The sequence below is a fragment of the Pavona decussata genome, unplaced genomic scaffold (genome assembly GCF_977016875.1).
Source record: "Pavona decussata unplaced genomic scaffold, jaPavDecu1.1 SCAFFOLD_85, whole genome shotgun sequence".
NCBI classification, from domain to species: Eukaryota; Metazoa; Cnidaria; class Anthozoa; order Scleractinia; family Agariciidae; genus Pavona; species Pavona decussata.
Window position 1 is genome coordinate 341,511 of NW_028145503.1, and position 11,751 is coordinate 353,261.

At 38.6% G+C, this 11,751-nt stretch overlaps 1 protein-coding gene across 1 annotated transcript; it reads right to left on the minus strand.

Annotated features, from left to right (window-relative positions):
• Positions 1 to 1,578: 1,578 nt before the first annotated feature.
• LOC146475127 (uncharacterized) lies at positions 1,579 to 8,662 on the minus strand. Its single transcript, XM_085116214.1, has 6 exons — positions 8,551 to 8,662; positions 6,943 to 7,026; positions 5,812 to 5,952; positions 3,729 to 4,048; positions 2,643 to 2,826; positions 1,579 to 1,745 (listed from the first exon to the last, which is right to left on the minus strand). The coding sequence occupies exons 2-5, from the start codon at positions 7,004 to 7,006 to the stop codon at positions 2,782 to 2,784; spliced, it is 570 nt and encodes a 189-aa protein (XP_084972340.1). The 5' UTR covers positions 7,007 to 7,026; positions 8,551 to 8,662; the 3' UTR covers positions 1,579 to 1,745; positions 2,643 to 2,781.
• Positions 8,663 to 11,751: the final 3,089 nt, after the last annotated feature.

The following is an 11,751-nucleotide window of genomic DNA, read 5'->3' on the forward strand; positions in this document are numbered from 1 at the left end:
AGTGATAAAAAGTGAATGTATTGGATAACAACCAGTGAACTAGTCTTAATTTCAATTACCTACTTATAGTTTTATAGATTATTTTTTTAACCTAAGCAAAAAAAACTTGTCTCGCAAATTTGGTGCGACAAAAGTTGCACAAATCGTTTCCTAGTGTAACATGCCCTGAAATCAGCATGTCTCTCAATTTTTTGTTGCCGAAATCGATGCGAAAAGTAGAAATCGGTTCTTTCATCAAGCAACGATGACTGCAACAAAAACGTTTGCGAGACATGATTTTTTCAGGGCATTTTACACTAGACAACGATCCACGCAACTTGTATCACAACGGAGCAACGATATTGCGAGCCAAGTTGCAAGAAAATTGCCTAATGTAACAGCGCCCCCTTGAAGGAGGAGTAAAACGAAAATGGATAAACGGCTGCTTAACAAAAGGTGTCGCTGTAATTTCCGGGCTCTGTTTTCATCCCTCTGGTCGTAGTATATTCAAAAAAAAATTAATTTAGATTTGATCACAATAGAAAATGTTTGTTCGTAAGGAATCTATTTACTATATGTGTAGTCTCTTTCGTAGTTCTAAATCTTTTCAATAAAACTATTGTTATTCACACCGCATGCAATGACAAAGTAAAAATTTAGAAAACGTAGTTGTTCATGTAGTGAGATTGAAGCCATCGAAGAAAATGTCCCCGGCTTATAATTTTGAATTTTTTCCGGAACTAATTCAAAGAAATATGGAAATAAATTAGAAAAGCTATTATCGTTAGCGTTTCGAGCTTTTGCTGTTGCTTTGCTTGCACTTGTTCAATTTCTGTGGATTTCTTTTCTGGTTTGGGGGAAGATCAATCCATTTTGTACCACCAGAGATTAAAACAACCGATTTCTTTGTGAGATAAAATTTCCCAACGAAAACGGAATATTTAAATAGCCAATGAATATAAAATGAACTTGCAAAGAAAATTACTTCAAAGCTTCAGCTTTATTAAGGATTATTTAAAATGGCTCATCGGTTTACAGATTTTAACTTCTTTCGCTAAAGACTTCCATAAGTTAACTTGTCTGCGATAATGACCAATAGCGGTTCTAAAACGAAGTATATTGCGTGTTTTAAGAGCGTTTAAGCGAACATGAGCCTTTCATTGCCTTTTGAAAATAACTCATGTATGGAACATTCATCACTACTCTGAGTCAGCAGGGCCTCGCTGTAAGTAATTACATTTATTAAAAAAAAAAAAACGCTCTGTATAGTCTACAGTGTAAATCTCAGTTAGTAACCTACAACCCTTTTTTAACAGTTTCAAAATTCCAATAATACATAGTGTTTAGTATTGTCTCGAATTTTCGTTTTAATTCTCCTGAACTGAGTAACCACGGCGATCGATCGACCGACCGACTGCCCGAGAAAGTGACCGGTTGACTGACTGACTGACCGTCCATCCAACTGACTGAATGAAATGAACGACAGATCGAGCAATTGACTAATTGTCTGACTGACTGGCCGAGCAACTGAATGACTGACTGTCTGACTGAATGACTGAGTGACTGACTGACTGGATGACCGACTGACCAACTGACTGAACAACTGACCGATTGACAGACTGATCAACAGACTGCCTGACTGACTGACCGACCGACCGACCGACTCAATGACTGACTGCATGACTAATTAAGTAACCACCTACAGAGCTAAATAATAATATTTACTACATACTGCAGTTACTAAGTTCTAGCGGTAATACTTTTGCCTCGGCATAGTAAATCGAACCCAATCGAACTAAATTTCAATCGAACTCAATCGAACTCAATCGAACTCAATTCGTGGATTGAGTTCGATTGAGTTCGGCAATCGAACAAAATCGAACTCACCGAAAAGAAAAAAAATCAATCGAACCAAATCGAACGAATTCGTGATTTGTGTAAAACAGGAAAACATTGAAAATCCGTAACCATCTTGGAAGCTCGGGTTACTTCAGTCCGAAGTGGAGCGCACGTGTTTTAAGTCAACGAAGAAATTACGCAGAAATGGATTCAGATGCGCTGTGGATTGTAAGCTTCAAATGCGTAGTAAAAAGGCTACCAGGAATGCCGCTTTGACGTCAAGGATGGCGAAGTTTTCTAGTAATTTGCTTGTATTTTTGCATAAAAGTAACCCTTCGGTTTGTCATTCAGCAATTGTAAGTTAGCTAAAAAAGGAAAGAGTACGACAATTTCGGAATACGCCCGCGGGAATAATGATAGCTTTGTTCTGTTCTGTTCTGTTTTCTTAACTGCCGTGGACAGTTTATAAATGGGGTTTCTGTTATTGAAAAATTGTAACAAAGTACAAGAAAAACCTGCTTTGATGGGCTTGCTTTTTGCTTGCTTTGTGTAGGTTTACCAGAGCCAATCGAACTCAATCAATTAAATTGTGTTCGATTGAGTTCGGAAACCGAACTCAATCGAACACAATCAGATGGATTTAGTTCGATTGCGTTCGATTTGTTCGATTGAATTCGATTTGTTCGGAAATCGAACTCACTGAAAGTCTGGTGTTCGATTTCGTTCGATTGCCGAACTCAATCGAACTCAATCCACGGATTGAGTTCGATTGAGTTCGATTGGGTTCGATTTTCGAACTTTCGATTTACTATGCCGGGTTTTGCATAGCCCTGATTTGGTAAATAGTAAAACTGGTTTCTTTAAATAATTTCCGTTTAGAATTCTCATCGATAATTCAAGTATCTTTGCCTACTTCTAAAGGTATGTTTACAATGCAATTCAGGTTTGTTTACTCTCTAACTCTTAGCGTTTCTCATCTTGGATAGGACAACCTGGCATCAGGAAGGTCTGCAATGAAGAGGTACATTCGTTAACAATACCAGTCATAACTGATGAATGATCGATGACATCAGTAGCCTGTTCCAGGCTTCGCGAGAGGCGCGAAGGAGGGCGAGGGGAACGAAAACGAGGGGGATCTCGCGGAGCCTCAGTGAGTAATCGATGGTAATCAACTAATTAGTCACTGGTGTAACAATAATTAACAAGGCCTACTCACCTCGTTGGCTACATCTACCATCTCATATCGATATCCAACAAGTATAAGTGGAATATAAATATTGTTATATACCCTAGGCTTTTACTCAACAAAGCGAGCACTGTAATTGGTTGATTCTTGGTCACGTGCCTCTGATCAAATACAAAAAACTTGAGTGGGATACAATTCCGCAGTCGTTGCCCTCTCAGTTGTTTGTTTGTTTGTTTTGCTATGATTGTTGAAGGAAAAGTCTAAATATATAACAGAGGGAAACTAGTTAGTTTTGTTTTCCCTCGAGTCCTGATGTTTCCTGAGACGAAGTCGAAGGAAGCATCAGGACTCGAGGGAAAAAAAAAACTAACTGTTTCCCTCGGGACCATACATTAAGTGTATATTGTTTTATTAAAACGTCCAAGAAATAATGGCCAGATCTTGCTGAGTTTGCTTTGCAAGAACAACCAGAGCAAAATGATATGGTCGCTATTTCTTGGGCATCAGTATAATGATGGCTCATATACCATGACCTTTGTACTAAATTTAGTTCGACAGTACAGCAGTTAACAATGGAAAAAAAAAATGATGAGTCTTGTCCGTTTAAGAGGCCTTTTTTTGTTGTTGCGAGGCATGCGCAAGCTGTACGTACATGTACAAGAATATAATTTCTTTAATTGTTTAAAATAGTTAAAACTGGTGGAATTATAACTTTTTAACTTACCTTGTCGTACAAGGGTCTATCGAAGGTCGAAAAGCTAAATCCCTGTCTGTCGACAACGACGCCAATTTCCGCCAGCAGCTCGCAAACTTTCTTCCCTTCCGGGTCCAAGAAGGTCGCCAGATTAAACCCACGGCAAAGAGACTGACGTAAACAGAGATCACTGCACTGAGTGACGGTCATGACCTTGTGTTGAACAATCACGTGACCGTCTATTGCTTTGTTTGAGTTGTTGCCTTGAGGTAAGAGAAAATCTTTCCGAGGACAAGAGTGAATACGTTTGGGGCTGAGGATTGGGGTGGGTGGCTTCCACAGGCCGTAAGCTACAAGAGGAAACATTGCGTTGGAGCAATACTAGCCTGTTCCAGGCTCCTAGACAGACGCGCGAAGGAGAGGGCGAGGGGACGAAAACCAGTCCCCCCTCGCTTTCGTCCCCTCGCCCTCTCCTTCGCGCGTCTGTCTAGAAGCCTGGAACAGGCTAGAGCAAAACGAAATTATATATATGGGGTTTTAAAATTCACATCGTCCGGTCTTAACTTAAATCATCAGATCATAATTAGAAAATATTTTCTTTACATTAATGCAGTACAAGATGACAAAAGACCCCAGTTCACAGATTTTGTCACCCTCGTCAACGAAAAAATTGAACAGAAAAATACATTGCGATTACGACAAATAGCCTACTTTCTTTTAATAAAAAAATGGTCCAACTTTTTAAACAATTAATTTTTGGAGTCTAGCTGTGCAAATGCAAATACTGTTGCTATCCATTCGTAGGCAACTTAATTAAATTTATCAATTTTTACGCTGTAATTGTATTGTATGGTAGTGTTAGTATTGTTCTTAGTAGCATAAGTATCGTTCGTATTGTAAGTAGTTTCGTATTTTTTGTAGTACCGTATTGTAAATAGTAAAAGTGTCAATTCACAAGTAGTATTTCTTAAGTAGTGTGCTGTAATTTGTTTGTACATGTGCATTAAACAAATAAAGTGGTCTTTATTTAAAAAAAAAGGCCGTAAGCTACAAAACAATAGTATTGCTATGGTCAAGTTTTAACCCTGTAACTTGGGGTTGGGTCAGGTCAGAAAGTGCCCCGCTTACTGTAGACATTCAAACCTGCTAATTTTCTAAGCAAGGCCACCAATCGTAAATAAAAATAGAGAAAATTACTTTATTTAAGGATCAGTGTGTTTGGCGCAGAACACTAATTGGGGACACTTTCCAGATCGAGTTGGAATTTAGAAGTGTACGTTTTTGTGGGGAGTACAAACCAGAGTACCTCTCGGAGTACCTCTTTGAGCAAGGACGAGCGAGAACCAACAACAAACTTAATATCCTTATGACGCCGAGTCTGGGAATCGAACCTGGGCCACATTGGTGGGAGGTGAGTGCTCTCACCACTGCGCCATCCCTGCTGCTTGTAAATATCTTTAAATTTATCTGACAACAATTTGGTGTAGTACGTCACTGTTCACGGAAACTGATGTGAGAACTACAAGTAGTGGAGTGTGTTTTTCTAACTTTTGATGTTTCCTTTCATTATGAGGAATTTTACCTCACCATAGCCAAGAATTCATTTATCAACCAGTGACGGGGTCTGGTCTGACTGTATTGTATTGTTACAGCTCTACTTTTTCTAGGACTTTATTGGAGCCAAATGGGTACCCCTATCCCCCCTCCCTCCCCACGAACTCCGAAAAATCACCGGTGATAGAAGTTATAAGAGGGACCTTACTCGATTTCTGCAGCATGGAGAGAATAATACTGTTACCAAACTGGTCATAACAAGTTCTCGAAGAGGATCCAACTTTAAAATTTGAGTTGACACAGAAATATTCTGCTAGCAAGAGTCAGCATGGCTAGATAAACAAGAAAAGTTTGAATCTCATTGTCATTTAATTTTGTACTGCTGGATAGAGGTGTGGCTATGTAATGAAGACACCACTGATGTTTTGAGGTTGAGGAAAGGGAGTGCAGAGAGAGACTTCCATCTATTTTGTGGTTTGGTGGGTCCTGTTCGACTATAATAGTTTTGACCAGTTCCCTTACTGGCTTATCGCGGCCTCTCTACTTAATTATTTCTTACCTTGAATTACCGACATGTTAAAGCATCCCGATTGTTGTGGAATCTGACAGCATTCTTTGGCATTTGTACACACTAAATTGCCAGGGGCAAACCCTTCACAGAACACAGTATTATTTGGGAAATTACCAGGAAATAGACACTCTGGAGTAAAAAAGAAAAGAGAAAAAAATTTTAAAAAGTTCAAAGTCTACTAATTTAAAGGCATTATTCGTTGGATTTTGGGATTTGTGGACTGGGTGTTAGTCTTTTGTAATCTCGTACCCAGATCTCAGTCGGCTCGTCTGACCGTGGGAGATCTGGGCACGAGATTAAGTCTTATGGTGCTTTCCATTGCTCAGACTGGCCGACCAGACCGGTCAGTCCATAAATGGAGTGTACCAATCTGAAGGACTGATTCTTCAAAATGGCATATTCTGAGAGTAGTGTGCGCTATTTTGAAGCAATCGAGAGCCTTCTCCAAAATGACGGCAACAGATTTGAATGAGTTAAAATTGAACTGAATGAAAAACTGATATCAGCACTGAAAAAAGCACCTTTACTTTAGTAACCTTGCAAAGTTTTAGCGTATAAGGTGTTATATCAGCTTGGGAAATGTAAGAAGAAATTTGACAAATTTACAGACGTTCGTATGACTGGGGGTATACGTCATACCCCCAGTCATACATAACGTCCGTAAATTTTTCATTTTTCAACCTGCATTTTCTCAGCTGATATTACACCTGATATGCTGAAACTTCGCAGGGTTAGTAAAGTAGAAGTGCCCTTTCTAGTGCTGGTATATGTTTTTAATTTGTTATTTGTATTTTCGGCCGTCATTTTGGAGAAGGGTCTATTCCAAGAAGTGGCATATAAAGTGTCGTTCAAACTGGTACATCTTCTTTGTGAAATCTGATTCAATTAATTAACTGGCAGGCCAGCTTCTGAGAAATGGAAAACGCCCTAATGCTTGTCACACCAATCTTGTTTCTGGCCGGGTCTCCTTATCTGCTGGTAAACAACGGGAAGGAGCGAGAGTTCTGATGATGCGAATGATTTCAAATTTAAAAGTCGTACTCCGACTCTGATCTGAAGGTCCCCTATTAAAATTCTTGTGGCGGGCGCCATATTTGTGTAAAAAGTCAGGGTCCCTACCTGGAACGGAAGCCTGAGTCATCATGACACAAAACTGTGGCAGGATAATAAACAAATAAAGCATATTTCTTTGACGTTCTTTTCCTGTGAATATTTATGAAAAACAAAACAAGTGAAGTTTTATTATCAGCGTTTTGTGTATTTTTTTGACTTGCTCACGACTGCACTAACAACGATACTTAATTTATTTTTAAATAATGCAAACTAGATCGCATACGTAGTTACCCGAAAGTGGGAAAAGCTATTTCGAATATCTGAGTTGACTGATATAAAAATAAACATCAAAAAGTGTCATTAATGGCTTAAATTAAAAAAAAAACACAGACGCTTCGGGTAAATTATAATCTTTTTTCAGTGTGGAAGAAAACCGTTGAAATAAATTTTCATTTTGACTACGACTTTTCAAATCTAATTTGCGTGGTTTAGATAACCGCTTGTCACACTAATCTTGTTTCTGGGGTCTTCTTATCTACTGGTAAACAACAGGAGGAAACGAAAGTTCTGGAGATGTGACTAATTTGAAATTTAATATTCGTATTCTTAAGGACAATTTGCACGGCACGACTTCAGTAGCATGCAACAAGCTTACGACAGACCTACGACACGAATTGTTTCGTGTAAATCAAGCTCACCACTTGCTTACGACTGTCGTGTACGTCACAAAAAAATGTCGTAGGATTTTAAAACAATCGTAGGTATAGGCAATGTTGAATTCCCGGGGGGGGGGGGACTCCCATATGGAACAAACGGGGATGCTCGTCGGAAAATTTTGAAATTTTGTGACCCCTAAAGGAGACCAATCTGGGGGTGGCTTAAGCAAATTTTGACCCCTAATGCAGTGAAGAAAACAAGTAAAAAAAATTGACTTCTGTTTCTCTTCGCGTAATTCTGTGTTTCTGCACAGAACCCTAAACGAGACCTTGGCGGCTTAAAATATTGGCGCTTTGCCCGGAACACCCTAAGCGAGACCAAAATCCAAAATTTACACCCCTAAGCGAGAGGACGACCATCCCCGTCTGTTTCATATGGGAGTACCCCCCCCCCCCCCTCTCCCGGGGTAGAGTTACGGGAGTTGTGTGCGATTTTTTGTATGACGCGAGCAGCGCGCACTTTAGAAATCGCATGCGACAGTCGTAAGCAAAAGTTGTACCGTCTAAATTGGCCTTTAGTCAATCTCATGCTTTTACGCTGAATCTGAATGTTGTAGTATCACTGAGAGTTGTACGAGGCGGTTCTAACTTTTGCTCTTCCTGCACTGAAGAAATCCTAGAGTGTGACCACTCAAATTGACTCAAAAGCTACTCTGTACAGGGAACATTCATTTCCTGTACGTGCTATTGTATATTGCCAGTGAATTTACATTGTTTGTTCAGTACTAACGTAAATTACAACTTTCACGTTTTTGGATAAAAGATTCAAAACTGCTAGGTCCATATTGCAGGTACTGAAAAGTACTTTCCTGTTTCTCTCTCTTTTTTTTTTTTGGCATTAGTTTGCGTGTGGGTTTTTTTTACACAAATCTGAGCAACACACATATTCTAATTTTCTTTTTAGAAGCAATAATTTTTTTCCATAAGGTCAATTAAAAGCTCTTTGGATTATACTAACCTTGTTTAACTCCTGTTGTTTTTTCCTTTCCTGTACTCGTTTCACATTTACTCTGACGGTGCAATATCTCCGTTCTTATTCGGAGCTCTATTCGATACAGTAAAACTGACCTATAGTTTAAACGCCAACACTTCATAATATTGTTCAAGCAAGTTCCTTCTTAATAAAAAGAACGTTTGAAAAGCCGGCGGAAGCTAAGGGAAAATAGCACTTCTAATGTATTGTGACAAATTCAGGGATCACTCTTTCTTTATGAAAAACGTGTCGGCTGTCAAATTGTATGAACGTGCAGTGAATAACTTTTAGAGGACAGATCAAGACAGTAACTATTTTTAATTAAAAGTGTATACAAATTGATCGACATTGTAATATAAATGGCTGAGAAAGTAAAATTTCCTTTAATTATTTTTACAGTTAAAATAGTATGTCTATTATTACCTTTTTCAATACCAAACCCGGATAAAGAACACTAGAAAATCCTTAAAATCCCTAATTTCTCTTGAAAAATCTTCAAGTTTTCCTAGATTATTTTCAAAGCTTTTTGAGTTTTGAACCTTATTTGTGGAGCTGAGATATGCAAGGCAATTCTGGAGAGCGCTCGGTATTTCTCTATCCGTTTGTTTCCTCCAGTTTTAAACTGAACAAATGGAATGACATTGAACGGCAAGATTTGTTGCAAAATGTCAAGAAGATTTCTTATCCTTTTTTTATCATGTAAATCAAATCTAGCGGATATACCAACCTAATTAAGTTCTTTGTTTGAAATAGATAAGATAATTGACTCTTGCAATCAGTCTTAGACTAAATGACCTCCTTCCCCCTCCCCCGTGGGGGGACTTGCTATAAATTTCATGCGTGGTTTCGCAGTATCTCGATCGGCGCCGCGTAAACGGAAGGGATACCCAAAAAAAAAAAAAAAAACCCGTGACCGGGAAACGCTGCTTTATTCTAAACCTTTATGGAAGCACAACACATTTTCCGTGGGTTGTTTTATAAAAGGAAATATTGCTATAGAATTAACTCGGTATGAATACTAGAAGCAGTGAAACTGTATTGATCTTGCTGGTCGTCCTAAAGCAGACTCTAGTTCTCCCAAAGCCGTATTCAGGCAAATAGTCAGGAGCTCCCAACGACAACGAGAACATTTAAGCAAAACTTTTAAAGTGTTGTATCTGTTGTTCCTAGATCGTCTACTTTGGCGGCCTTTTAAAGGAATATATGCGTAACTTACGACACAGTTAACTGAGCTGTTTGGATGCTTAAGTTGAATATTTTAGCTACGGAAAGTTTTCGAAAACTAGTTCATGTCCGTGAAATAATAATTAAAAAAAAACTCTCATTAGTTTCTGACAACAACAGTAACCCTCGACAAATATTAGAAAATTGAAATGTTTCATAATGACATATTTATTTTGTCTTTGTGTTGGTGACGGCGGTATTTTCTGCAAACAAATATCTGATTTGTATGAAGAAAATTCCGCTGTCGCTAAAATCGGATAACGCGAATAATTGTAATCCACATCGTGTAAATTTAAAGCTCGGAAGCGCAGCGTCGCGTTAATGCAATACAAAACTAAATTATCGACAAGGTTTGTTCTTGAATAGGTAGTGAAAAATTGGAAGGCAATTAGGTTTAAATAACAAGGGTTAGAACTTCACTACTTTTGTAAAAAACGTTTTCTACATTTTTCAGGGACCACAAACCTCTCTTAAAGGATTACTGGCTTTAAAGGCTTCCAGCGCTTAGAATTCGTCGGTTCTTTATTATAGAATCAGTTTTCCGAAAAGCTAGGCGAGTTTCGAGTCCGTTCAAAATCGCCAAGCTAAGAAAGGAGAGACAGATTTTTTAAATAGAGATATGCTACTCAATTAAAGCATCTTTGTACAACACAGACAACACAACACACAAATGAATCAATTCTAGTTTTCATATTAGTACACGACAAAATCAAATTTATTAACATCAGTTTTCGGTACGTCAGTTGATTTCCTAGCGGTTAAAATCGCTTACAATACAGGGTGTTTTTTTACTGAAAGTATATTGGCTATATTTAACAACGTGAAAAAACTTCTCAATAATCAATTTACAAATTTAAAGCGGAATTTATGGATGAGAAAAATTATGGACTGTTGCAGTCAGTCCTTGCGGCCAGTCCAGTCAGTCGGCTGATCTTCGAGAGGTGAAAACATTTCACAAATCAATATATTGTTCAATTTACTCAGTGTCTTTAAATGCGTTTGATGTTTGAATCAAAGTACCTTTCTTGCTTTATACAACAGCGTATCTTGGAGACTCAAGACTGAAACTATTGTGACTTAGGAGACTCTCCACACGAAGCGATGATAAAAACCATTGATGTATGTAATCTGTACAGCGAGGCACCCCATCCTACAGGCCTGATTCCAGTGACTCGAGATAAGCGATTCGGTGATGCTGTTCAGTCGCTCTGGATCCAGCCCCGGGGTGAGAAGCTTCTTGGACCAAGCATTCACCAGATTAAACGCCTCTACCTCAGTTAGCGAAGTGGAAACTTCAATGAGCCTGTCCGGCCCCGGGATATTGTCGTACCAACGAGATAACATCCATTCGCCGTAATGCTTGTCGACGGCAAAGCGAGACATTGTTGTAGGAAAAGTCGACTTGAGACTGACGCCTCGAGATTGTCACAAAGCTGTGACCGAATTCGCGCGTCCTTCGCGCGAATTTGAATGTTTTCATTCCAACGAAAGTTCGGCTATTGTCCGGTTAGTTATCGACCATTTTACCGAGTTCATGTTAAGTCCACTTACCGCTAGTCCGAATCGATATCGATTAGAAGAATTGAGCGTCAGTCTCAGCATTGATGTCGGGTATCAAACTATCGACTTCCTTTCACATGGAAACGAAAAATAGCGTTTGTTTGCTTTCAAGAAAAAGTGAATTTGTGAATAAATTAAATCATGTATGTACAAGCTTGTTAAGGCATCCTTTGTTAAAGTCAATTTTGACTACTAAAAAATTTATCACAAAAAGATCTGTTGACACAAGCACGGTACAAAATTGCAAAGGTTGTCCGGAATCTCAATAGTTAACTTTCACAAAAAAACAACAAAAAACCTCAATATAAAAATTAAACTGATCAAAATAAAGTTTAATCTTCAAGCCACGGGAAAAATAATTACTCGAATTTCAACAAGAGCCTGGCATTAACGAAGAAGCTA

What these genes read in the sequence shown, in the direction of transcription:
- LOC146475127 (XM_085116214.1), bottom strand. Translation starts at nt 7,006, where the DNA reads ATGCTTTATTTGTTTATTATCCTGCCACAGTTTTGTGTCATGATGACT. An exon ending in GACTCAGGCTTCCGTTCCAG is followed by an intron (nt 5,953 to 6,942) that starts GTAGGGACCCTG and finishes TTTTTACTCCAG; the next exon opens with AGTGTCTATTTCCTGGTAAT. An exon ending in ATAGACCCTTGTACGACAAG is followed by an intron (nt 2,827 to 3,728) that starts GTAAGTTAAAAA and finishes TCTTCATTGCAG; the next exon opens with ACCTTCCTGATGCCAGGTTG.